Here is a 27,514-nt window from a genome sequence, read left to right on the forward strand (position 1 = left end):
GGGGGAGGCCAGGTCTGTCACTGGGGGCAGTTCTCTCCGGGTAACGGCATGAGGAGAGGGAATAAAAGCCCCCCGTAGCACCGCAGTGGGGCCCTCAGAGGATGCTCAGTCCGGGCCCCTCTCCCGGGACGTCGGCAGGGAAGGGCGCTGTGGCATCTGCGCAGCCGGTCTGAGCCCGAGGTCGCGCTCCTTTGCTGAAGCTGAAGCTTTAAAAGTGGAGGAGGAGCACTTTTTTGTGGCTGCCATTTCTGGCATTTTAACTGGCCTTCTCCCGACGTCTGACGGTTCTTTCAAGCACCTCTTTTAGGCTAAAAAAAAAGTTCATCCTTACTTGACTGAAAAACGATGGGAGGAACAGTTCCTCTTCGTGACGTGCCCTCTGGCCACCTGGCGGCGCACACGATGCATCCTGATGTGACCGTCCCCTGTAATGTGCGTGGGAGGCGGAGTACCTTGCATGACAGCGCTGGGCTCAAACGGAAGCAAGTGCATTGCAGCTGCCCAAGGACAGAAAAAAGAAGTCACTGTCATCCCTGAAGGGAATTCATTCTTATTATCCTCAGCATGGTTAGCTTCCGAGCTTTGGAATTGAATTTGTAGAGCTGAACTGAACAGGACCCCGCAGTCCCACCCCCCACGCAGCTTCTCTCTCCTCAGCTTCTTTCTAAAGAACAGAGCTTTGCAGACCGTAGGGTGGGCCAGGGCTTTTTGGTGGGCGTGCTCAGCTGGTGGTCAGCCAGGACCTGGGCTGGCTTTCCGCGGGAACGCCTGCCGTGGGTGGTGCCCGCTGCGGTGGCCACTCCGCGATGCTCTCGGATGGGCTCTGGAGTAAGGCCGACCCGTGCGTGTGCATTTGCAGTAGCCACTGGATGAGAACCAGAATGAGGACTCCGGAAGGAACGGGTCACGGCTCTAACCTGCTGAGTCATCTCAGCTCCGCCTGGCTGGCAGGGGCGTTCCAGCCTGCAAGGGCTCTTTTGCAGATCAGTGGAGGCTCCTGTGAAAAGGGTAGGTCCGGGTGGAGCCCAGGAATCTGAATTTAGAGTATGTACCCCCAGCTCATCTTGATTCAGGTGTTAACTTTGGAAGAAACACAAAAGAGTGGGTAACGCAAGCTCCTCCAGACGAACCTTTCTGCGTTGACTCATGCAGAGGGGCTGCTGTGACTGGTCACGTTCCCAGCACAAGGATCCCAGAGGGCTTCCCAGCCGTCCTGCGGGTGCTGGGCTGCCTGCCTCCCACTGGGCCTTTGTGCACAGGTGCCAGCAGCCTGCACTCCCTTTTGTTCCTAATCACAAGGGATGTGCATGAACAAGAAAAATAAATACCAAAGGACAGACAAGTACTCCATGAAATTTTTCCTTGGAACTTGAAAGCTAAACAGTGTCAGGCCAAAAATCATATATCTTTTCTTCTTTTCTTTTCCCTGCCCCGGCCTGATGTAACCTCACTCTTAACTTACACTACCCCAGGGAAAGTTTTTGTTAACCTTTTCTAAACTTTTTCTTTTGCTTATCTTCAAGTGTTTTAGTCATTTCCACCTCTGAATCAGTCTTTCTCTTTTGAGGTCACTTTTTCTCCCAAATAATTGAATCATTAAAAACAATCACAATGCAGATTCATGCTCCTAAAGTAGAAGGGGAATAGCGGCAAAGCGGTAAAGCCTTGCAAGGCGGGTCACAAAATGTTAAGTCATCAAAGATCTTCGCTCTTAAACTCCAAGAGCACATCTTTTCCCATAGAACTGGCTTCAGCTTTTGAGTTAAAAGCACTAAACTTGGGTTATTATTCATCATCACATGTGACTGCCCTGTTTCTAAACTGCGGATGCTTTAAGGTAGGTGCCTTGACGCATCGCCAGGATGTGGTCTGGGACACAAACAGAAAAGTACCCAATGCGTGCTTGATAGGGCAATTTGAAGAGTACCTTCTGAAAAGGGTTGCTGCGTGTCTTTTGTATACCAGGCGACTAAGATCTAACTGTTAGGTGACAAATACACAATGATCAGTGAGACACAGCCTCTCCCCCAGAGTAACTCACAGACCGCTGGGTAAACAAGTCACTGTATCCTAATGGTGGCGCTAACGACTGTGAATGAAGTAGACTCGGCTCTTCCGAGTAGCCAGCTCTGCTTGGGGTGTGGATAGGAGGCAAATGGCTTTCCCTGAAGGATGCAATTGAGTTTGGGTTTTAAGTGTGAACTGGCTCTTGGAATTTTACATCCGGAAGGAAGAAACGATCTAATACAGTCTTCTTGTTTCACAGACCAGGAACTGGAGACCTAGAGATTTAACTGCCGTTGCTAGGGTCCAGTAGCCAGTCCCTATCAGGCCTGAGTTCCACTAGAAACAGGACTTGAGGTAACCAAGGAAATCATTGTTTTGGGAAAATGGGGTCCACTTTGAATGTAGTTTCTCCTGGAACAGCCTGTCGCTTCTAAGAGTCGTATTGATCCTACAGCTGCCTTAGAAGGACTGATTAACTGTTTTGTATGAGTCTGAGGTAACAGCCCTCCTGCTACACGGGCTGGCTGCATTGCTTTAGCATTTCATTACAAAAACAGTAGAAGACAGGGCTGTCTGGAAACTTGCTAGCTGGAATAGTCTGTGGCCCCCAGGGATCTAGGAGCTGTAAGTCATTGCACCAAATGTATCAGAAACAGTAAATGGCACGGATTTTCTAAATGTTGAATCCTACCTGAAATAAACCTTTTCTATAAAATTACTAAAATACCACCATACTCCTTTTTGTTTTTGATTAATTCTGATTATAAGGATTGGTTGGATAAGCATTACAGTAGCCTTTTTGACCTTACAGAGGTGCCTAAAATTTCTGTCTCTGTAAGGTTTTTTCCCAAATTTTTGGTCATATATCCACAAAGCTCTTATAAGTTTGTTTTATCATATCATTTATAATTCCTGATGAGTAGAATTAAATAGACTTATCTACCCTCACCAGGAATCATTTGAATTCTTTCCTTCCTTATATTTCTCTAAAGTGATGGCCAACCTGCAAGACTGTGTGTGTGTGTGTGTTTAGTTTTACCTCCTGGTCTGTCAGTCTTTAGCTCTGTAACTTTATGAGAATGCTACCTAACATTTCCAAGCTTTATCTTTTTTTTCACCTGTAAAATTAGAGAAATAATTTGCCTCGAGAACTTGCATTAATTAAATGAAATAGTCTTTGTAAAATCCGTGCCCCAGTGTGCCCAGCATACACTTGAATCTCAGTGAATTGTAGCTTGAATGACTTGGCTTCACTTCCTATGACTGTGCTACAGAGCAGTAAGAATCGCAGAGCAACCCTGTTTTTTATTGAGAAAAATTAGCCCATTCTTTTCAGAACATAATAAGAATATGATAAATATCCAGCCTCTCTACTCTTTTGGAGTTCTGGTGAACATTTTTTGCAGCAGCAAGTTTTAATGTTTAATTTTAAGGCCTGAACCTCCTAAGCATTATTGACTAAGATAAAAACCACAGGCCTCAAGAGTCTGTAAGTATTGATGTTGGTTGAGAGCCATTGGATGAATGATGCTTAGTATATTAAATATTAAAGGCAGAATCTTTTGGTTTGGTGAGTGTTGCTAATGCTGCCAATGAAAACATCCAGTTTGATTTACAGAAGTTTAATTTTATCTGGATACAATCCATTTCACCTGATAGTTACTATATAGGAATAATGAAATACCGTTAACAGCCCAGATAATTTCCTAAAATTCTGTGTGAAGTCAATGAGAAAAACAAAAATAACGGTTATTTAAATGCTTATATTTTTCAGTGGGTGGCTAAGTTTGCATCTTTAATATTCCCTTGATTGCTTATCATTTTAAAGGACTATAAATTGTATTTTAAATATAAAATGAAAACAGTAGGAAAAAAGGAAACTTTGCGGGGTTATGGGCATCATTCCTCCTTTACTTCTGCTTCTCTGTAATTTCCAAAATATCATTCAAAGTCATACTTACTGTGTTACATTCCCCCAAATTCTGCTTAAGTGTCGTTCTGCAGCAGACAACCTACACTTCGTCCTGGATTCACTGAACTTCCCGTACAGTTCTGCAAAGTGGAAATTGCAGATTGAGACCAAATTAGAAACTTCCAGGCTTACGGGGGTACTTTCAGAGGAGCAACCAAAAACGCTAGTTACTGCACTTTGGCAAATCACAACAGCAGCTGATTCACGTGGCCTTTACTTTGTGCCGAGAACTGTTCTAAGTGCTTGTGTATATTAGCTCGTTTAATTCTCACAGCAGCCCTCTGAGGGAGGCGGTGGCACCATCTTCACCACCATCATCTTCACCACCATCACCATCCTCACCATCCTCACCATCTTCCCCATCTTCCCCATCATCACCATCCTCATTCCTCCTCCTCCTCCTCTTTCTCCTCCTCTCCCCCCAGCACACTACTCCTGCCACCACTACCATTTCACAGGTGAGATAACTAAAGCACAGAGAGATCAAATAACTTGCCTAGTAGCAAAACTAGTAACCAGTAGAGTCAAGAGTTTGACCCAGACCGTCTGGCCCTAGGATCTAGTGTCATAGTTGCTGCACATCAGGGTGACTGTAGACCCAGCTCCCACGAGCTTCCACGGACATACAAGCATGATTTGTATTTCAGTCATATTCTGCAAAATCTTATTTTTCATCATTTTCTGAAATACAGTTGTCTATCACTTGAGGTATCTTGGTTATCTTAAATGCTGTGTTGGCTCTGAGTGGACGTGGAAGAGGAGTGGTGCTGTGTGTTAACATTGCTGGCGATCTCTCTAGGCCTAATTTTCTCAGAGTTTAGCCACAAAAGGGACGTTGATAAGTACGCAGTCTGATGCCCTTCGTTTCCCAGTCACAGAGGAGCGGGTTCCCCCACGAGTCCCCCAGACAGAGTTAGTCACTTCCTGCTTTGCGATCCCAAGGCACTTTGTTCATTCTCTGTATTTTAAGTAAATACTATTTTGTAATTAATCTGTTTATATGTCACTTCTTTCCACCTCCTACCCTTGCCTCTGAGTGACTTCTTCAAGTGCTGGGACCAGGTCTAATTTACTTTTGTCTCCCACTGGCCTGGTGACAGATGGATGAATCATTGCCCGGAGGGACTTGCCCAGAGTAGCAGACCTGAAACCAGATCGGCTTGCGTGACTCCCAGTCTTATACTTCACCACTCATGCGCTGCCAGAAGTGTTTTCAGATGATTTGGATGCTTTGCTGAAGGAGCGGGGACACAGCTTTCCTGTTACGTGTCCTAGACTGGCTCATTTATCAGACAGTGATAATGGCGGTGCCGCCGCCACCATTGCTACGGATCCCAGGGTGTCATCTGGAGGACGAAACGAAATGATGTTCCTGAAAGCTTTGGAACCGGCAAAGCCCCTTCCGGAGGATGTGTGTCACTGTTCTAGTCTGTTGTTATTTAAGTGTGATTTACAAAGTGTTTTCAATCTCCTGGTCCCTTTACTGTTCACTGTACTTTGGTGAAATAGATGGTGTCTCCTTGGCGATTCACCCGCGAGAGGGTGAGGCTGAGAAAGTTGAAGTCCTTCAGCCACAAACACAAGTGGCTGACGGGAGCTGGCACCCCGCCCCCTTGCCCTTGCAGCGCAGCCACCAGTCAGCGCGAGGCGCAGAGGCCCCCGGGCGAGGTGGTGTCCTAGAGCTCGGGGAGACAGCCCAGGAGAGGCGGATGCAGGGCTCTCCTAGGACCTGGACGGTTACAGATGTGTGTTTAGATTCCAGTCTGATGTTTCACTTTCTCAAGAGGCAGGGCCTGGGCACAGAAGGCTTTGTAAGACCAAGTGAGCAGGGTGGTTTGGAAGAGGCCAGCCAGCACTGTCAGCAGCAGCCACGCAGGGTGGGGCGTCCAGCGGGAGGAGGCGGCCCCCGCCATTGCTTTGACCTTGATGGGGAGTTCCTCGCTGCAGCTCTCAGGAAATGAAGGGTGATAAATCCAGCTGCTGCTTCCTGTTTCTAGAATTCTGAGATTTATTTTTTTGTAGGGTAGAATGCTTTATTTTTAAACCAGTGGAAAATACCCTCAACCTGTTCCTTGTTAGTGTCTTCTTAAAAACTTTTTGTCCTCACTTGGGCTTTAAGGGGTGTGTGTCTGTCTGTCTGTCTGTCTGTCTGTGTCTGAAATCCCCATGATGCCCTGGGCTGGCTCACTTTCTGTTTTTCAACAACAACAACAGAAAGGAAACCAATGAAGGCAGATTTCACCAGGCAGGAGCCCTGTGAGGTTGATAACGGTCTGACTGAGCGGAGGCCTGTGATTGACGCACGTGGTGTGTTACTGTCTCTCAGTTAGCTTGTGCCATTCAGGCCTGGTCTTGCTTCTCCTTGTGGTTGTGTTATTAGTGAGTAAAGGCCTGAGTCATTTAGCAAGCACACCGCTTCCTCACATGCCGCCAGTTTATGGAAGGCAGCCGGGAGGTGTAGATCACCAGGATGCAGCTTGGTGGCTTCGGCTGTGGAGCCAGTGACTCCACAACTAAAAGCAATGGGTGGGAAGATGTTCTCTAATGGCATTTTTTATTGCCTGATTTGAGAGGCAGAGAATGTGTGTGGAGACCCCAGCAGTTCTCTTCTCAGAAGTACTGAAGGAGGTTCATCTGGCAAAGCAGAATAGAGGCAGACAGCGAGCACAGCCCGTCCGCTCGCGGAGGGAGTCTCAGCTCTGATCGCAGCCCTTGGCCGGCCCCCCACTGGCCCTAAGGCACAGCTGTGGCGGTGGGCCGCTCTCAGTGGGACCCAGGACATGCTGCCTTGAAGGACTGCCCGGCCAGGTGACTTCGTTACTCTTATAGAATTATAGTTGCAGTTTATGTTGGATGAATTCAGAATAAAAAGGGAATGTCCGTAACTCAGACAAGCTTACACAGGGTGCGCGGTCTGGCTTTGCTAGCAGCGCCTTCTGAAGGCAAGCGCGGTGAGGCCGACGCCGGGTGGAGGCTGTGCGGTGCCCACGGCTGCGTGTGCTCCGGGCCTCAGCCCCGCGGCGCCGCTGCCTCGTTGCCGCAGTTTCTCAGCCAAGAAATGAAGCTGACGCTGTTCCTTTGTCTCTCAGTAGCTTGTGAGGATCAGGTTAGTTGGAATCCAAGCCAGCGCCTTTAAAACCTGAGGTGGTAAAGACGTGAAGGGAGCCTCTCGTTCAATGGAGCTCGAGCTGTAAATTGTAATTTCACTTTTCAAACTTTGCTCCTTGTGTCCCGAGGCAGCCTTTGAACCCCAGGGTTTCGTCTCCTCCACTTCAGATTTCTGTCTAATAGCTTGTAAATTTGAGGGGTAGGGGGGATTTAATTTAATTTGAGCTAATCTCTGATTTAAAACCAGCTGACAGGGGCAGGTGTGGGCTTGGGAGGGTCAGTCAGATCTGGGTTTGGACCCTGGTTAGCGATACTTTAGCTCTGTGATCTTGGCTGCACTTTTTCTCCAGAACTAGGACAGTGACACTCCTGCTCAGGGAGGATGGGGCGGTGGAACAAGGTCAGGTGTGTGAGCACGTGGTCACTCGGTAGGCCTGGAGCTCTGTCTCCTTCTGTGCGCCTGAGGAAGTCTCAGTGATGTGGCCAAGGATGGCGGCTCAACACACAGCAGCTCTCCTTCACCTCCTCTGCCCTCCGTGCTGCGGCCAGGGAAACGGGCAGAGAATGAAGCCGCTTTAGGTCACTAACACCCTCCGTAGGAATAATAAATATTTCTGTTCCCACCTTCTTCCTTTCAGTATAATCTGACTTGAGTTCTTTTAATGCTCAACCTTCAAAGGGAGTTTCAGTGGGTGAGAAATCCTGACCCCGTATGGATCGCGGGAACGCGTACAGAGCTCCTCAGTCATATGACCACGCGCTGTGTTTTCTTTTCAAACTTATATGAGTTGTGCAATTATTTTTGCAAGGCACCTTTTTTTTTTTTGCCTTTAGACTTTCCCCAAAAAGGACCTTCTAAAGTTTTACGACTGGCTAGGTAACACAGTGGTTGGCAAGGTTAATGTTTACCAGCTCACCGAAGGGAAAAGCAAACAAGATACAGCCAGACTCTGTTGAAGAATTTCCATCAAATTATGAATTCCTTAATCTTGACACCGTCACGTAGTCAGGACAGCATGCTCCCTCCTGGAGTCAGACCGCCCCGTAGAGATGTGTTTATGGTGCACAATTTACCTTTATGCTCCGAATAAGAGACAGCGTATGAAAACCATCTCCGTGCTTCCTCATGCTGTTATTTTTATCTTCCAACTCCCTGCTCTTTTCCATCCAGCAACCCAGCCTCCCCTCTCACTGCTTTCCCAGGTTTGGTTTTTCTCCCCAGCCAACTTCCGAGACGCCAACATTCCCTTTCCCACTTGCTCCCGCCCGCGGTGGCCGGGCTTCTTCCGGGGCCTGCGTGGCCGAGGGGCACTCCGGCTTTACTCCTCAGCTCCCTCCCCCGGGTAAGTGATGCTGCTTTCCATTCGCTCCTTGAAGTGCCGCCTCGTTTGGCTTCCAGTACGAAGTTCTCTTCCTCCTTCTGACCCTGTCTTCTCCCTACGGTGCTGAGCCCTCTTTTCCTCCACGTCCCCTGAGTGGTAGTGACCCCTGGGCCCTTTGACCTTTCTCTCTGTCGACTCCTGTGGGTGGTCTCATCCTCCGTGGACGGATGAGCCACAACATGTAATTCCACCCCAGGTCCTTCTCTTGAGATGCAGGGCGACTGACTGCTGGACATCCCCACTTAAATTTTTTGTACCAGTTCTGGCTCCTTAAGCTGAAAAATTGAATTTACTTGGAAATCATCTTGATAAACAAAGCTTTCTCATTCGTTTCCCATCCTCCAGTCTCGCCTCCCTCCAGCCCGCCTTCTGTACTCCGGGGAGAACCCTTTCTGAGCTGGCGTGCTGGCCTCGTGGCCGGCCCTGTTCAGGCCCTGTGGGGACTCCTTGCTGCCTCTGTAACTTAGACCTGATGGTGTTGCCGTCCCCTGAGCCCTGCTGGCAGGGAGCCCTCCCCTGTGTGTCCTGGGAAGGCACCCGGAGCACTCACAGGTCAGTCTGCCCTAATCTTTCTATTTCTAGATGCTTTTATTTAAGAGGCACTTTTTTAGTGATTCAAAAAGGTTTTAAATGATGGCACATGCTAAGTTGCTGTAACAGAGACCCCGGGTGGAGCGGTTTAAACAGGACAGATACTTCCTTCTCATGTAACAGCCCAGTGAGAGCAGCCGGGGGCTGGCAGGACGGCTCTGCCTTGAGCCCATGGTTCCCACGGCTGTGCCCGCTTGCCTGCTTCTAGCCGGCAGGAGAGGGGGCAGGAGGGCGGGCAGGGTAGCCTGGTCCTCCTGGAGGTGGCCAGGAAGCGGGCGGCCACTGCTCACACCCGTTCGCTCAGCGTGGTCACGAGCCGTCACTGGAAGATGAGGCTGCGCAGTATTCTCTCTGGCTGGGCAGCGGGGCACCAGCTCAGCTGACTGCTGTGGCCAGGACGTAGGCGGGAGAGTGACTTCTGGGAAGGACTTGGTTGTCCTTATCACGGGAACAAAGAACTATGTTGACTGGAAAGTCAAGCTGGGAGAAAATGAGTGGGTTTTTTTAGCTCATCTGGACCTACTCTGGAAGGTTTCGGCAGTTGCAACACGTAGGTCATAGGATTCAATGCTTTTTTTCCTTCCGCTCCCAAAAAAGGCACGTCACCCAGGGTTAAGGGTGTATAAACACAAAGGGCAGCTTGTAGCTCTTACCCTCAGCTCAGGCTTTTGTGGTGACAATCGGTGGCACCTGATGTGTGAGCGCATGCGCAGGTTAGCGCTCGCGGCGTGGAGCTTCCCTCTGCTTCTCTGCCACACTGTTCATGGGCTCACGTTCGGCACAACTCTTGGAAGCATTTTATCACCATCTTCAGAACATTCTCTGAAAGGCGGTGTTGACATATTCGCTTTCTAAGTGGAGTTGCCATTCCTCCTGCCATCTTGTGTTCTTCACTCTCAGATGTGAAAATAAACTTCACCTGTTGGGGCGTTGCATAATTTGGGTCGGTTTCTCAGGGCTGTGGCCCGCAGGTCACAGCGTAAGTACCCGTGTGCCGAAATACAAAGCGTCTTAGCCCACGTGCAGGGCACTCCCGCTGGGACTAGCTTCAGCAGCTTTCCGTTTTGTACAAAGACCATTATTTCCCGCCTACATGCTGATGGGCGCAAGGGTGAGAAATGCTGTTCAGATGTCTGTTTCTAGAATTTTTTAATTCTAGATTTCTTGCTAAAAAATAATTACACTGTGTAACATGCTTCCGTGATAAAAGGCCAGTCCCCATTCGCGAAGGAGTAAAGACGGTCCTGAGGCTGCTCTGCACTGACTGCGGCGGGAGGCACCTAAGCCAGGGTGCGTCTGCAGGTGAGCTGCCTGAGGAGCATCTAGACAGCCTCACGGAACGGTGAAGGATATTTCTAGCCTGCGCTTCGGGCGACAGCAGCTCTGGCTTTCCTGGGAGCGTCCCAGTGACGCCTCCTCCTGGCACCTCCCCTTGTCTGGAGTCTGTCGCTGTGAACAGGTTTCCAGTTGAGAAGGTGAATCGCGTCTGCGTCCCTTGCCCGTTGCTGGTCCCACTGTCGCAGCTTTCTTGGCGGTCATACACTTGCTCTGCCCTCGCTTCGGGGTAGGCTGCTTCAGGACCACTCACCCGAAGTAGTCCTGGGCAGGATGGCGCGGTGGTGCGCGCTTCAGAAGCACTTTTCCAGAGCACTGAAGGCAGGCGTGGGCAGGGCCTGAGCTCCGGGGGTGGAAGGACTACCCCCGCTGCTCTGTTACGTGCACATTCTCAGCGCTGTCACATCACCTCAGCCAAATACGTGGTGAAAATGGAACGGTGTGGGATTGATGGCCTCGGGACAGCACAGGTCTCCTGAAGCCTCTGACGGGCGAGGTGAGCTGTCTTCGCCTCAGGCCCCCCCTGCCGCCAAGTGTGCGTGTTTGAGCGTTGGGCAGCTACTCGCGGCCTCTGCGTTAGCGGCCTCTGCCCGACGGTGCCGGCCCAGCGAGGCGGGGGCGTCACTGCTACAGTTCTCCTGCGCTGCATGTAAAACGGCACAAATGAGCCACTGGTTTCTTGGTTGTAAAGATCTGTTTTTACTGTTTGGGGCTCTCGTGAGGAAGAAAGGAAGGTGATATTTAATCACTCCCAAATGATCACGCTGCAGGATGAAGTCTAGACGTAATTCTGTTGTATTTGTGGGCGGGGATGAGCCGTGAGTCTCTGCTCCGCCATCTTTGCTCCCGCCTAATAAATCCTGTCACTTAGAAGATGTAGACCTTGGTTTACATCCAGTATCTGATACTTTTTTCTGGAATTCCCAACGACAGCGCCAGGAATGGGCACCAGGTGGCCGCGGCACCAGTTCACGTGGGCGGAGCCGAAGGCCTGGGCCTGCCTGGCTCACCGGCTTTCTTCTCCCAGGGCGTGTCCAGACGCCCCCTCCTCTGTGGGCCACGACCCGAACGGGGCCGGGAAGCACCATGGCGACCTCTGCAAGCGGGACAGCAGAGGCGTAAACAAACGTGCTGCCCCGCTGGCACCCAAGTGTTCACACGTTGTTTCAGAAGTGTCATCTTGGGCCGTTGTTTTCAGAGTCACATAGATGCCATACTTTAGCGGAAAGTAAATATCCAAAAATCTCCAAAGTCAAAGATCTTCGTGTAATCTTCAAAACAGCAGCTCATCTGAAATAAGTCACAGAGTACCGAATTAGAAATTTTACTTTTTTATAACTGAAGTGATTACGTACAAGCAAAGTAATCGTGTGCCTCCCCAGTACGAAAGGGTTTAGGGATTTTTACAGACTGTGGGCTGCCCAGCCGTGGTCCAGGTTTACAGCCCCAGTAATTCTTCATAACTGGAGGAAATGTGATAAATTATACCATGGTGACGGTGGCTGTCTGTCACATCTCCGCTGGTCCGCTGTAATTTAGGGAAGAGGAGAAGCACGCGAACGCCACGCGCACCGTGGCTGGTGAAGGGCTTCCCGCTGAACGTCCTATCAGACCTGCTTTTCTAAACATCATTTGCAGTTTTCACAAGAGCTGCACAAAGAGACGCTAAGTCCTGAGAAACAAGACTGAGTGAACAGTACGCACAGCGCTTTCCCGTGAAGCAGGACAACGGTGCGGCTCTGCCAGGTCTGCCGATCTCCCACGGCTAATCCCAGACGAAGGCTCTGGTTGTGTTCCGCTGAAAGGCTAGCCCTTTGCGGGTTTTCAGTCAACCCTGAGGTGGTTTCTGGCGTTCACGATGCGTCGCGTCCCACTGTGGTCAGCCGTGTTGTCAGAGGCGTTAACGGTCTTCAGGAGTTGCGATTGCCCTTCATCTCTGCGGCATTTGTCTGATTCATACCTTTGTTCTCTTTGACGTCAACTCCTTGTCTTCGTTTTCTTGATTTTCTTTTCTCTTCTTTTTTCTTCATTTTTTTTTTCACCCGCAAAGCCTTCACGGTCGTCTTTCCTCTCTGCTTCCACCACATTTCAATCCTGGGTTTTCCTCAGGCGCTCCCCCTCCCCCAGTGTTTTGGACACCCAGGGCCAATCTTGGAGAGTACTTGGGGTGGGAGCGCCCGGTGAGCACACCTGTGGGCTTGACATTACAGAGGGTGACGCGTGTATCTTGTCACAGTGGTGTTTTATCCCCATTTCACTGATAAGGAAAACAAAGGCCCAGGTTTTCATGGTGAGTCATGTGAGACGTTATCTGTGTCCCCGTTTCACAGGTGAATCGGTAGGAGGTGGAGATGGGTGAAATCTCAGGCAGCCTCACGCCTTAAGCCGCGTTCCTATCCAGTACGTGACTGACGTTTCAAGAACTGAATTCTAGTTCAAATGGTCAGCTCAGTAAAAGGCGACTGGAGATGATGTGTGCGTAGGTTACGCCATTTCTCGGTTATCTTTGTACAGGTTTAAAGTATTTGGTTTTCTTTTTCCCACTCCGTTACCCCTTGTATCTTTGCCCCCCCTTTACTGCTGCCCCGCCGTTTGGCTGTTGTTCACCTATAAAATGTAAACTCACTTTAATACTGACCTAAAGAGAACTCAGTGAATGGTGAGACTACGCTTCCTTTCCCTGGTTTTGTTTTTTTTTTTTACTGTTCTCTCCTTTAGTTCATCCCAGAAACCAGATTTTGTTAGCAGAGGCTTAGGCTGTTGGATTCTTACAGCCGGCTCCCTTCTGAGTGCGCGGCATATACATCACTGTGCGACACATCGTGTGCGTGTGGTCTCCAGAGACAGATGAGGACAGGCTGTTTTTGGCTTTAAAATTGTGCTTCACTCCAGAAGTGTTATGCAAAGACAGCCGTCCGTCATCTGTATGTTGATAGCACTAAAGCAATGGTTTTCAGACTAAGCTTATAGATTTCATGCCCAACCATGTGAGGGCTTATATAAATAAATATGTATTTATTACATGTAATCTGCCTACTTTTTCAAAGGACTTGAAAAAATAAAATAAAGGATTCTGGAAGGTGTGTGAGGGGAAAAAAGGACTTGAAGGGCTTATGAAAAAAATCCAGGTGCAATAAAATCATGTAAATGGATATGAAAGAAGAAGGGTATGGAGCAGTGAAGTGGAGGATTGAAGAAATCTGAGAGCCATCCTGGACGCCTTGCTCTCCTTCACCCTCCCCTGCAGTCATTAAGTCCTGTTGTTGCTTCTTTGGCCTGCCAGCGCATACATCCGCGCATTTTTCCCTCTCAGTTCTCCACCAGTCACAGCCCCGTCTTTCCCTCCATCCTTTGCCCGGACAGCTGCCTTCCTCATCTCACGTCGCCCCTCACTAACTGGCACCCTAGGCCTGCAGTGACCTTTTAAGAGACACGAGTCTGATGTCACCCACCTCCAGCTAAAAGCGCATCAGAGGCGTCCGCCTGCCCTGAGGTGGGAGCCGCCAGAATGGCTCCCGTGGCGTCATCTCCACCCACGCCCTGCTCTCACGCCCTGAGCTCCAGGCTCTAGCTTCTTCCAGTTGCTCTGATGTTTTCTGCTCTCCTGCTCTCTCTCCACGGGGCCTTTGCACGTTCTGGTCCAGCCCGCCCTGCACTTGTTCTTCACCCCTCACTTCAGTCACAACTTCCTCCTCGATCTTGCCACCTGGAGGAAAATCCCTGTTAATCCGCCTTCATGATTCCAGGCAAGCAGGGAAGGTCCAGGTTTTCTGGAATCTGAAATGGAGCCGGGAGTGGAGGGGGCTCTTTAAGAAAAAGAACACAAAGTTAGAGATACAAACAGAGGTGCAGGGCCCTGTAAAGGGCCTGGGGGTGGGGTGGGTTCCTGAAGCTGGGGTTGTGCCTGCACGGCGGGCCTGCCGCTGCCTCTCCTCTCCAGGTCGCTGTCCTCAGCTGGCCGTTTTATCTGCCTGGTGACACGGACGCTTCTCTCCGTGGGGAAGGAAGTGGGTCTGAATTTGCTCAGCAAGGTTTCTCCAGGGGTGTGCCTCGTGGTGACATTTGACGACGCAGCCTGTATTTCATGGATGGAAGGATGAGCGAGTGAGTGATTAAATGAAGATTCAGGCTACAAGTTAATGCTTATAATGTGTATGTAAAATGCAGCTGAGTTTCTTGGAATCCGCCGCTCAGTGGAGAGCATCGGACCCCACAGTGCTCAGCATCAGTCGTCATGAAAGACGGACCTCTGTCTGCACCTGGGGGTAAAGATGTCTTTCTGCAGCGTTCTCTACTGAGACACCTTATGCAACACGGTGAATAATAACAGTGGCTACTTGTATCAAGCACTTCCCACGTTCTGGGCACTCACTCCTCGTTTGGACACGGCATTCTGACTTAAGTGTTCATTGACTCCGGTAAGCGGTGCACACGCAGTTAGATGCAGTCAGGACTTCTGCGTCCGTTGCCTGTGGGGACAGGTAGCAAACCCCCGTGCGGACAGGGAGAAGGAAGACCCGAGGCCCTGGCAGCTTCCCGCGTCCGCGAGCCTGCCCCTGGGCGCTCCGGCCTCCCGGCCTCCTACGGCCCCTGGCTGTGGGCCAGACTGACGTTCGCCTGCCTCGGCCCTGGGGGTCACGCTGGCTTGTCACCTGCTCTCCCTCGGGGATCACACCTGGGTCTTCTGTCCTGGTGAGGGGATGCCCGTGTTTGTCTTTGCCTTTTTGTTTTCCTGTGGAATGTTTAATTACCAGCTGAACTGGCATGCAGATGGCCTATCAGAATGAGTTACCTTCAGGGTAACCTGTTCAAAGGACTGTGTAGGGCTGCCCATCTGGACACTGAAGAACGCCTGTCAGAGCTGACCATTTGCCTTTGGCGTAGTTAGTAGTGACCTTGTATGTCACTGTAATTGGCAGCGACAGCACTTGGCTCCCAGGTACAGGGCCTTCTGAGCCGTCTCCTAGAATGCTGTCGCAGGCCTGTGTGGTTCATTCAGTCACAGACCGTCATTCGGTGCCTGAACTGGGCCCTGCCCGGGGGACATGCAGGCAACAGGAACTCCTCTCCCTTTAGGTTGGGGATTCAGACCCAGGTGGAGGGAGAAAAGGAGACAGACAGACAGGTGGAGCTCACGGTGAGACGGGCCCTGAGTGGCCGCTGTCTGGCTCTGCATTCGCTGTTAGTCCTGACGGCCAAGGTTTCCTGATAAACTGCCAAGTTGTTGTTTGTTTTTTTTTTTTTTTACTAAATACGCTCCCTACTCAAGGTGTGCTGTGTCAGTATGTGAGTGTCTTTTCCTAACTTCGAGACGTGTTTTGAGGGTTAGTAAGATGGCCCCAGGGCAAGGTACTCAAGTACTTTCTAGCAGTTTTTACCAAACCAGAAATAAAAACGGGCGGGCTCCCAGCTGCCCAAGCCCAGAGCCGATGCCCGTGGGCTTGGGGCCAGAGGGGCCTTCTGTCCCAGAGGCAGCTGGAGGAGATCGTGGCGAACGTCCCGGACCTTGGAAAGCTGCTCGGGGTGGCGGGGGGCCCCTCCTCACTTCCCTTTGCCCACTTACAGGCGTGTGCCAGTGGCACTCCCCGGAAGCAGGGCTAAGAGGGAAACGCTCAGTTTGGGTCGAAGACATCTATCTCGCAAATGGAAAGAAGCAGGGAACTTAGAAATACAAGCAGAGCTCCCCTTAGAAACCCCACTGGTGAACTGGATGAAGCTACGGCTGTAAAGGCCTCGGAACCATGCGGTCCTCACGCACGGCACCAGCTCGGGAGGGCCTTCTCCGGGTCCTTCATCGAGGTCTCCCGGCCGGGGCTCTCTGTCAGGGCTACTCAGGCCCTTTGCCCAGGACCTATTCCTGTCTGTTTCCTCCAGGCGGCCTTCTCGGGAGGGACAGCGACTCATGTTGTTGTTGTTGTTCCTGTTTTTATCTCTAGACGCTCTGTCCAGTGCACGGAGTTTACTCACCCTGTAACTATTTGTTGAATGAAGTGCAGTTCGCAGTAGAGGGTACACTGAGTGAGGCCTGTAGGGACTGAAGCGTTTCTGCAGTTCCGTTGGCCTGAGCTCCTGGTCAGGGGAACGTAGCATTAACCTGTAGAAGGACCTCTGATGCTGTGTGGGACAAAATGCGGAGCCGGCGATTTAGAGGCCTTTCCATGCCGTTCCACGAGTGAGGCCTCGTGTCCGGCTCCCACACGTGGGCCCTGACTTTCAGAACTGAGCGCTAAGCGGGGGCGGGGGGCATAGCTCACGCGGTGGAGCCCCTGCTTAGCATACACAGGTCCTGGGTGCGTTCCCTGGTCCCTCTAATTACCTGCCTCCCCAAAATTAATTAATTAATTAAAAAAATAAAGAGCTAAAGGAAGAGGCAAGAGTGCCGACCACCGTGCATTAGCACGTCTCTGCCGTTCCCTGCGATGTTTACTTCAGGCCTGCAGTACGTACTTGGGGTTGTGTTCCTTGGCTTCGAAGTACATTCTCTCTGTGAGTAGCTGCTCTAGGACGAGCCCCAGCAGGTGGTAAAGGACACTCTGTCAGGCAGTTCATGGACGTCCCATGTTTGAGGCCAGAGCTTGCCAGGGCAGTGCTGGTTTCCTGCCTCGCGGCCCAGGCACGTCCTGAAAACCGAGTTAAACCATCAACGCCTTGGCATCCGTCTTGTGACTTAGCCATCAAGTGTGGTGTCTGTACGGGGCATGATGGACAGACAATGGGGTAACTTTTAATAATCACTTGTAGTTTCTGTAACACCGTTTCTCCATGCCTCTGTGCCTTTGACGTCCTATTTCTTCTGCTGGAACTGCTTCCACTCCACACCATCCCGTGACGGCCCCCTTCCTTCCAGTCTCATCTTAAAAACCTCCTCTCTGTGATGTCCTCTCACCTACCAAATGCAGGCGTGCGTTTCCCCCATCAGAGCCATTTTCTTCCGTGTTGTAATAGCACACTTATCGCTTATTGTTCCACGCAGACCAGGAGCTCCTTGAGGGCAAGGGCCAGGTTGCACCGTTCCTGTACTCCCCTCCGTGGCACCTGGCTCCTGGCTTTCTTGAATGCTGAGCGAATGTCACGAGAGGTTGTTTTAGGGACGGTGGTGGTTCCATAATTTCATTCCTCTCATCAAAGCCAAGGACAATGGTGAGAAGGCCCCTTCTTCAGCAGCCAGCCCTTGGATGACAGCGTGATGGAGAAGGAGACTTGAAGATGAAAGGTTCTGTTAGCGCTCTCCCCTGACTAGCTCAGGAAGGTCACTTACGTTTCTTGTGCCTCAGTTTCCTCACTCGTCCCTGGACGACAGTACTGCCTGGCTTCCTGGGTTACGGTGAGAGTCAGTGCAGATGTTCTATAGAAAAGCAGTCTGCAGACTGTAAAGCCAGCACCAGAAGGAAAGGAGAGTGGCGGTGGAATCCGGTAGGAAGAACACGCGGCTTGGCCTTGGGCGAGATTTTAAACCCAGGCTCCACCGCTGTTCCTTTGACTAACACAACTCAGCTCCCGCGAGCCAGTTTCGTTACTTGTCCGGGGGACGCAGTAGCGCTTCGGGCAAGGCTGTGAAGGGCGATGGAGCCCGGGCCGTGTTCCATCTGTGTACGCCCTGCTGTGGCTGGCCAGAGCCACTGCACCCTGTGTGCTCATACCTCTGCACTCTCTTTTCCGTGGCAGACTCAGTCCTCTACCCCAGGGAGAGCGTGCCGCTTCTCTCAGGCTGGGGAGATGGAGCAGGCAGAGGTGAGAGGTGAGGACGGTTAGGATTTCCCTGGCCTGTGACCCCAGCCTGGATGTGCCTTGGGACAGTGCTGAGGCCAAGCCTCAGTGTGGTGTCCCAGCGCATTCCCAGGGCAGCGACAGAAAGAAAGAAAAGGTAATGAGCTGGAGGACACGGCAGGCGCACAGAGCCCTGGATGGGCAGTGTGGATGGCATGCTGTGGGCAGAGCCATCCGAGGCTGGGGTCGTTGCGTGCTGGCGTTGCCGGGAGGGGCAAGGCCGAGCTGGTTGCCGTGCAGGCTCAGAGTGAATGCTGTGTTCTCCACCCCCTACCTCTGAACTTTGCTCACTCCCCGAGGAGAGCAGCCAGCCCCCTCTCCTCTCTCCTGGGATCCAAGCCCGTCCCGAGCACAGGGTGCGTGACAGCCACCACTGAAGCTGCCGTTGGTTACGAGGATCCCACAGGTTCTTGGCCGTGTGGGCCTTAGCTATTTGTTTTTATGGAGAGGGCTGGCTTAGAGTTTTTATTTTTGCATGGGCCCAAATGCTTTGTGGTGGCAATTAAGTTTACTAAGATGCTCTTCTGCCCGGCACCCCGTGTGGGCAGTGAGTAAACGTGCGTGAGGAGTTTTGATGGTGACGATGACGACGATGGTGCTCAGCAGCCCACATGGTCTTCCACTGACTGAGTGTCAGTGTTGTGCCAGGCCTTGGCTGTGTCGCAGTAAGGAAGAGGGGCAGGGTCGCTGTTCCCATGGAATTTATAACCCCACGAGGGAGCAGACGAGTGAACAGCCGCTCTCCCACGGCGTGATAAGGGCAGAGTCCTGTGGGAACCCATCAGAGAGGCACCTCACCCAGACTCAGGGTGCGCTTCCTGGGAAAGGCAGCAGATGCCCGATGGCCTGGTGAAGGCCGGTGGGGAGGAAGTGCTCCAGGTAGAGGAAACCGTGTTGGCTGGAGAAACTGGAAGAAGCAGCCAGAAGAAGAAAGCATTTCCTCATCTGGTGTTTTCGCTTGCATCTCTGTAATAATGTCTTTCGTTTCCTCGTTTTCTAGGAATGTTTACCCTTGCGGAGGTTGCTTCGCTCAATGACATCCAGCCGACTTACCGGATCCTGAAACCATGGTGGGATGTGTTTATGGATTACCTGGCTGTCGTCATGCTGATGGTAGCCATCTTTGCGGGAACCATGCAGCTTACCAAAGATCAGGTGGTCTGCTTGCCGGTACTGCCGTCTCCTATAAATTCAAAGGCACACACGCCCCCGGGAAGTGCCGACGTCACCACCCACATCCCGAGGGCGGAATCTGCCACAGAGCAAGGCCGAGACGGGCGCACGGCGAAGGAGATTTCCTTTGGCGCAGCTGCTGTGACACCCGACATGCCTCTCCGAGCCACGCACCCTCACGCAGACGCCACAGCTCCCGGTCAGGAGGCGAAGAAAGAGAAGAAGGACCCCGCAGGCCGAAAAACAAACCTGGACTTCCAGCAGTACGTGTTCATTAACCAGATGTGCTACCACCTGGCGCTGCCCTGGTACTCCAAGTACTTCCCGTACCTTGCCCTCATCCACACGATCATTCTCATGGTCAGCAGCAACTTCTGGTTCAAGTATCCCAAAACATGCTCGAAAGTGGAACATTTTGTTTCAATACTAGGCAAGTGCTTCGAATCTCCCTGGACGACCAAAGCGCTGTCAGAGACAGCGTGCGAAGACTCGGAGGAGAACAAGCAGAGGATGGCAGGTGCCCAGACTCTGCCCAAGCACGTGTCTACCAGCAGCGACGAGGGGAGCCCCAGCGCCAGCACCCCGATGATCAGCAAGGCGGGCTTGAAGTTTTCAGCCGAGAAGCCGGTGATCGAAGTCCCCAGCATGACCATCCTGGATAAAAAGGACGGGGAACAGGCCAAAGCCCTGTTTGAGAAAGTGAGGAAGTTCCGCGCGCACGTGGAAGACAGCGACTTGATCTATAAACTCTACGTGGTCCAGACCGTTGTCAAAACGGCCAAGTTCATCTTCATCCTGTGCTACACCGCGAACTTCGTCAACGCCATCAGCTTCGAGCACGTCTGCAAGCCCGAAGTAGAGCACCTGACAGGCTACGAGGAGTTCGAGTGCACCCACAACATGGCCTACATGCTGAAGAAGCTGCTCGTCAGCTACATCTCCATCATCTGCGTCTACGGCTCCATCTGCCTCTACACTCTCTTCTGGCTGTTCCGGATCCCTCTAAAGGAGTACTCCTTTGAGAAGGTCCGAGAGGAGAGCAGTTTCAGTGACATCCCCGATGTCAAGAATGACTTCGCGTTCCTCCTGCACATGGTGGACCAGTACGACCAGCTCTACTCCAAGCGTTTCGGGGTGTTCCTGTCGGAAGTCAGTGAAAATAAACTTAGGGAGATTAGCTTGAACCACGAGTGGACCTTCGAGAAGCTGAGGCAGCACGTGTCGCGCAATGCACAGGACAAGCAGGAGCTGCACCTGTTCATGCTGTCGGGGGTGCCCGACGCCGTCTTTGACCTCACGGACCTGGACGTGCTGAAGCTTGAGCTGATTCCAGAGGCTAAAATCCCTGCGAAGATTTCTCAGATGACTAACCTCCAAGAGCTTCACCTCTGCCACTGCCCTGCAAAAGTGGAGCAGACTGCTTTCAGCTTTCTGCGCGATCACTTGCGATGCCTTCACGTGAAGTTCACGGATGTGGCTGAAATCCCCGCCTGGGTGTATCTGCTCAAAAACCTCCGGGAGTTGTACTTGATCGGCAACTTGAACTCCGAAAACAACAAGATGATCGGGCTTGAATCCCTCCGGGAGCTGCGGCACCTGAAGATCCTCCACGTGAAGAGCAACTTGACCAAAGTTCCCTCCAACATTACCGACGTGGCCCCACACCTTACCAAGCTGGTCATCCATAATGACGGCACGAAACTCTTGGTACTGAACAGCCTTAAGAAAATGATGAACGTGGCCGAGCTCGAACTCCAGAGCTGTGAGCTCGAGAGGATTCCACATGCGATTTTCAGCCTCTCCAACTTACAGGAACTAGATTTAAAGTCAAACAACATCCGCACAATTGAGGAAATCATCAGTTTCCAGCATTTGAAACGACTGACTTGCTTGAAATTATGGCATAATAAAATTGTCACCATTCCTCCCTCCATCACCCACGTCAAAAACCTCGAGTCACTTTATTTCTCTAACAACAAGCTCGAGTCATTACCCGTGGCAGTGTTCAGTTTACAGAAACTCCGATGTTTAGATGTAAGCTACAACAACATTTCCATGATTCCTGTAGAAATAGGGTTGCTTCAGAACCTGCAGCATTTGCATGTCACGGGGAACAAAGTGGACGTTCTGCCAAAGCAGTTGTTCAAATGCGTCAAGTTGAGGACTTTGAACCTGGGGCAGAACTGCATCACGTCCCTCCCAGAGAAGATCGGGCAGCTCTCCCAGCTCACGCAGCTGGAGCTGAAGGGGAACTGCTTGGACCGCCTGCCAGCCCAGCTGGGCCAGTGCCGCCTGCTCAAGAAAAGCGGGCTTGTTGTGGAAGATCACCTTTTTGACACCCTGCCCCTGGAAGTCAAAGAAGCATTGAATCAAGACATAAACGTTCCCTTTGCAAACGGGATTTAACCCGAGACGACGCACGCGCTCCCGCGTGCGGGAGCAGCTTCCTGGACTGCAGGCGCTCATGTGCCAGTTACCGCAAGACATGCGTTTTAGGAGTAGGTGCATCTTTGAACGTAAAACGCAGAGAGGATGCATAGAAGCTGGTAGAAGACGTCACTGAATGTTCAATGTTTGTAGTGTTTTAAGGTGTTCACTTCCAAATCTTTTCTCGCTCTCTTTTTTTTTCTTTTGGGGAAAGGGAAGGAAAAATTGTAATCACTAATCTTGGTTTCTTTTTAAATTGTTTGTAACTTGGATGCTGCCGCTACTAAATGTTTACAAATTGCTTGCCTGCTAAAGTACATGATTAAATTGACATTTTCTTACTCTGCCACTTTTTTTTTTTTGAGGTGTCTTGATTTACTTTGCTTAATTGGTGCAATATTGCTTTAATTCAGACCACTGACGACACATCAGGTCCAATCGTGTAAATTTAGGTTTGCTGAAATGTCGATTTATTTTTTGTTCTAATTTAAAGCACCTCAAACAAGCACTTCTTAGCATATTTAACTGGTGCTACTGCTTCTGAGAATCCCATTTTACAGATTTTACACTCTTGAAGGCCTGGAATGCAGTTAAGGTGTGTAGATCATTGAGGGAGTTTTGTTTGTTTGTTTTTTAAGAATAAATAACAAGAAAAAATAAAATAATGCTCTCCTAACTAATAGCTGTTTTCCCATAGTCTGGAGTTGTGATTATATGATACATCTTTCTGTCAACACTGTAGGGTTGCCAATAAATAGAAAATGTTATTTTAAAATAAATTTAATTACAACCAAAATAAAAATTTTAATGCCTTAATGATTAGCATCCTCCCAGTGTATCGCCGTGTGGAAGGCAACGCAACGTCAAAGCAAGTGTCACTGCATCACTTGCCCTCTTCACTGTCGCGGACAGAAAGTAGGACTCGTAGTTCAGTGAGTTGAAAACCAGACTACCTCTGCTCATTTTAGTGGCAGGCTGTACTTGCTGTGCGTGCCTGCAGTGGGGAGGGGGCGTGCCCAGGAAAACGCGGGCAGAATGTGCTTTTTAGATGATGCTTTTTCCTTCTTTAGCTGACAAAGTGTCTAAATCCATTTCAGAAAATCAAAAACTTCCCTTCCATCGGTTCGGGTGTTGGTTGGCAGGTACTTATAGGCCTTTCTACAGGAGTGCCTTTTTCAGGAGAAGAGACTGTCTGGCCCTCTGGTTGAGAAGGTGGTATCCTCTCCTTACAAGACTGGACTCATTCAGTGAAGCACTGGGCGGTCTCTCGCCACATCTTAGCATAGCTTGAAGGAGAACGCGAAGAGATGAGCTCGCATCCTTGCTCCTCCCCCCCAGGCTGACCCCTGGGGCTGCTGGCCGGCAGTAGGTGGGGGGCTGCCTGCCCTAGGGCCCCTGAGCGCCTCCAGAGGTGTTGTCACTGACGGGAAGGGCTGCGGCCACTGCGGCTGAGTTAGGGACTCACCCAGCTCCAGAGTCCTGGCCACGCCCTCTCCTCCTAAAAGACGTGAGGTAGAAAGAAGACCAGCTCATAGAAGCCCGGGCGTAGGAAGTCGGAGGACAGTGGCAGGTGTTCGGTGTCGGCCAGTTCTCTCCCGTGTACGCCTCTCCCGTTTCCCTCCGCACCCACGGATACATCCGCTGGCATTGATGTTGCACCTGCTGTGTGCCTCACTACTTCAGGGGACGGGGGATTGATTCTCTGTTGCAGTAAGTCACAGCCGCTGACTACAAGGCGGTTTACCACACAGTGTGGGAGAGAATATCAATTAGGCAAAAAATACAAATGATTGTGGCAGAGAAGGTGTACAGAATCCGTGCGCGAATCATGGCTGGGGAGGGGGGATACGTCTAGTTAAGGCGGAGCGTCAGGGAGGCCCTGCACTTAGGAGCTCTGCGTGTAAACGCTCTGGCATGTCTCCGCCCCACCAGCCACACCGAGCACCGTTCTCCCTGCCCAGCGACGCCACCACCAGAAATCAGCACAGCCTTTGTGGAAGGATGGCACAGTGTCTTGCTTGTGAGAAAGACAGGCCAGATCTTAGGATCCTGGTTTTGTGGACTAGGAAGCTTGCTTCTTTCCTTAAAACAGGTGCGTGTTGTTGTTGACGGGCACGAGTGTCAGCACACCCACGACCCGCCTTGTTGCCAGAGGGGAGGCCTGTGGGAGCCAGTGTCTGGCCCACAGCCTCACCGCAGCCGCCCCGGCACCTGTTTCCTTATCAGTACTCGGGGCTCGGTCACCTAGACCTGATCGGTGCTGCGTGCCATCAGATAGCACCAGGGTGGCGTTGCTCTTACCCAGACTTCTGTGGACTTTACCAGCCTTTGATGGTTTCCTTGAACCCTTCAGAGGTCACGGTCAGTTGGTTCAAAGGCTACATTCCTTGCCACTGCTTGCAAACAGCCCTGTTTTAAAAGAAGCTTCCCAAGAAATGCTGACTCATCTAACAGATTTTAAATACCCGGGTCTTGGAGTCTCCACAAAACAGCAGATGAAATATGGGCCCAAATGCACTGCCAACCCACGTGCCTTCACAGGTTTATGTCGGCACTACACGCTCGAGACATGGAAACACAAGTCGGAGTGTGCAAGTTTGGCTTGCTAGCATTTTCATTTCTTTTTTCTAAACTCCCTTGAGCACCATTTGAAGACAGTTATTTTAAAGTGTCTTTAAATGCTCCACGTCTGTGCGAGTCCCACAAAGTCAGAGAGAACCAGCTAGCTCACTTTTGGCTGACTTTTTTCCCACCAACACTCAGCTGGCTCAGCAGAGATGATCGATCGGCTTTTTCACAGGTTCAGAAAGATGAGCTGAGATTGCTCCTGGGCCCTCACTCTCAGCAGAGGAGATTTAGCAGTTTAATAAGAGGTAGGAAGAGCTCGTTCTCCGTAGGTCCTGGAGAGCAGTGCAGATACTTGAGGCTTTTCATCCACTGAGGAGAACGTCACGTTTTATTAACAGCTTTGCTAGTACTTTCTCTGACTGCCTCCCCTGGGCTCGGCTTCAACCAGCAACTAAACTCTTAAGTTGCTGTTGGAGCAGACTCTGAAGTGCCCTTGACGCCAGCGCCCACTGGCCGTCCCATTCACCTTGCTGAACAGAAGCCAGAGGGCTGTCCTCCCACGAAGACGTCTGGCAGCACTTACGTCAGTAATTCGTTTCAGTAAAATGGTCCCTTTATCAACTGAATCCTCAAAGGCTGCGCTAACAAAAAGCCCCTTTCATGAAAAGAAGGGTAAGAAAAGTACCCTGGAAAACAGTTTTCAAGTGTCCTCTAACTTGTGACTGGGACACAAAGAAGTGGCCCCGTCGGGTCGTGGCCGGCGGTGGCTCTTCTGGGACACGTGCACCAGGTATTCAGAGCGGTGTTTGCCGCGAGCAGGTGGCAGGGGGAGGAGGCAGCAGGACAGCAGGCCACAGCCATCGCCCCCCAAGTCTGGCCCAGCCTGGGGGGACGGTCATGCCAACAACAGCAGTGGAATAAGCCCCTTAACTTGCCAACCTTAAAACGCCAGAGGACAGCTGTCCTGCCTGCACCCCTCTGCCTCTGGGAACATCACGTATAAATCGTCCCAGGTAAGCGTGGACTTGCTCGTGGAAATGTGTAAGGTGTCTAGCTCGGTCCACCCTGCAGGTTTCGTTTCTGACCCGTGACCCACCGCCCTGCTGCTGTGGGACCCCTGATGCTGGAAGCTGCTCCTGTCCTGCCTGCTGACTGTACCATCAGTTCTTTCTTTATCCTAAGACTTCAGGCTCTGGAGTGAGTGCCGCAACTTGAATCCTGCCTCTGCCTCAGTCTCACGACCATAGCGAGTGACTTAATCTCTCTAAGCCTCAGTTTCTTTATCTGTAAATGGGGATAATAGCAGTGCCTACCAATGGCATTTTGGGGGATGATTTAAGGCACTGAGCCTGGCAGGAGTGAGCGCTCAGTAACAGCCCGCTGTTATTCCGTCCCCAGCTGGCAGAGACTTCTCCTCCCCTAACGCATTCTCTCTTCCTGGGCCATGGGGTTTTCAGTGGACACCTGGGAACACAGAATAAAATGTGTGTAAAATAAAATATGTCCCAACCTTCCTTGGGTCTAGATGTGGCCAAGTGACTAAATTCTAGCCAAAAAAGTGGGAATGAAAGTGAAGCGTGCAATTTCTGGAGCGGCCCGTAAGGAGATGGGCGGGCCTCCCCCTCCCCCAGGCCTGCTGGTTAACCCGCGGGGACAGAGCCGCGTCCAGGAAAGGCTGTCCCGAGCAGGACAGCAAACCGGCCACGTCCGAGCCGCAGGGCAGGAGAAGCCCGGGCCCCGGCAACTCCGAGAAGCAGGGCTGCAGAAAGGAGGAATCAGCTCTGCTTTGTCTGAACCTCTGCCAATGGGGCTCTGGCACGTGCGGCAGGACCTAAAGACCTACCAAGTCAGAATCTACATTTTAACAGGATGGTACCCGGGCGGTACAGCTCAGAGGGGGAGGGCATGCTCAGCACTCTTGGGTTCAATCTCCAGCACCTTCATTGAATACATAGACAGATAAATGGATAAATCTAATTCCTCCCCCCGAAGAAACATAACAAGGAAACATAACACAAGGATATCCGAGCGACTTACAGGCACGTACAGATGTGGGCAGGATTGTCCTCAGTAGCAGCTGGGAAGAGGAGGGTGCTGGCGACCAAAGGTTCTACCACCGCCGGCTTCTGCCTCTGCCGTCAGCCCCTGCGGGGCTCTAGCTGGGAAGGAATCGGGGTTTTGGTGGTGCTGATGGTTTATACCAACTTCCACGCCCCCCGCTTGCTTCCGCTGGCGGCCGTGCCATGGGTGTCACCACAGCAGCCCCAGGAAGGGAGGCTGATGGGATTATAGCCAGTTACACGTCATCCTCACAGGAGGCTGAGGTCCTGAAGGTCCTGGAGGTCCTGAAGGTCCTGAAGTTCCTACCGCTGCTCTATGACGTGCGCACTGGTGCTCAGCCGCGGACGGCCTCCGCGAGCCCAGGCAGCTCGACAGACCCACTGCACCATCCAGCCTCCAGGCGAGGCCTGGGGTAGCGGCTCGAGGTCACCCAGCCCGGGCGACCTGCTCACTCTGAGCCTTGTCAGGACGCCCCCGGGGAACTGCAAACAGCTTGCTGTGAGGAGCGGCTGGAGTAGTTTCCGGGGAGACCTGCCCAAAGGGATCACCCAGGTGTTAAGGCAAATCGTGTACCTGCTGTAAAGAAACGTGACCTTCACTTTGCCCCTGGAAAACTATACATAGTAGCCACATAAAATGTGTGTAAAATAAAATAAAATAAAGCAAAACATGTCCCAGTCTCCTTGCGGGCTGCTCCAGAAACCGCACGCTTCGCTTTCATTCCCACCTTTCTGGCTAGAATTTGGTCACTTGGCCACATCTAGGCCCAAGGAGGGCTGGGACACATTTTACTTTACACACAGTTCTTTGAAATCAAGTCCTGCCTGGATGAAGACCTCTTTAAGATGTATCCCCAAGGGTTTAACTCAACTCTTCCCTGCAGGTTAGGCCTGCTGGCTCTGTATCTGGCGTTGGTTGTGGTGGAAGCAGCTGGTACCCCTCCAGATGATAACCCTCCATCTTGCTGAAGACGGTGATTGAACCCCCCTGCCCTCTTCCCCAGGACGTTGTGCAGACTGTGGCAGCGCGGTGCCTGCAGCTCCCTAGAGATTAACGATGCCTCAATACAGTTTGCTCTGAATTCATCAGCATGGTAGGCAGGAAATTCCTCTGAAGACAACAT

At 51.4% G+C, this 27,514-nt stretch overlaps 1 protein-coding gene across 4 annotated transcripts in view; it reads left to right on the forward strand.

The window, feature by feature from the left end:
* LRRC8D (leucine rich repeat containing 8 VRAC subunit D) overlaps positions 1-22,578 on the forward strand; it is a 93,367-nt gene extending 70,789 nt beyond the window's left edge. For 3 of the 4 annotated variants that reach the window (XM_074369896.1, XM_045513153.2, XM_074369895.1), the window contains exon 2: positions 19,163-22,578. In XM_074369896.1, coding sequence (XP_074225997.1) covers positions 19,165-21,741 — 2,577 coding nt within the window. In that variant the 5' untranslated portion in view covers positions 19,163-19,164 and the 3' untranslated portion in view covers positions 21,742-22,578. Of the gene's footprint in view, positions 1-8,552; positions 9,022-19,162 lie in introns of those variants that run through there. The other variant, XM_045513154.2, reaches the window with a different exon arrangement.
* Positions 22,579-27,514: the final 4,936 nt, after the last annotated feature.

Source organism: Camelus bactrianus, chromosome 9 (assembly GCF_048773025.1).
Source record: "Camelus bactrianus isolate YW-2024 breed Bactrian camel chromosome 9, ASM4877302v1, whole genome shotgun sequence".
Classification (NCBI taxonomy): Eukaryota; Metazoa; Chordata; class Mammalia; order Artiodactyla; family Camelidae; genus Camelus; species Camelus bactrianus.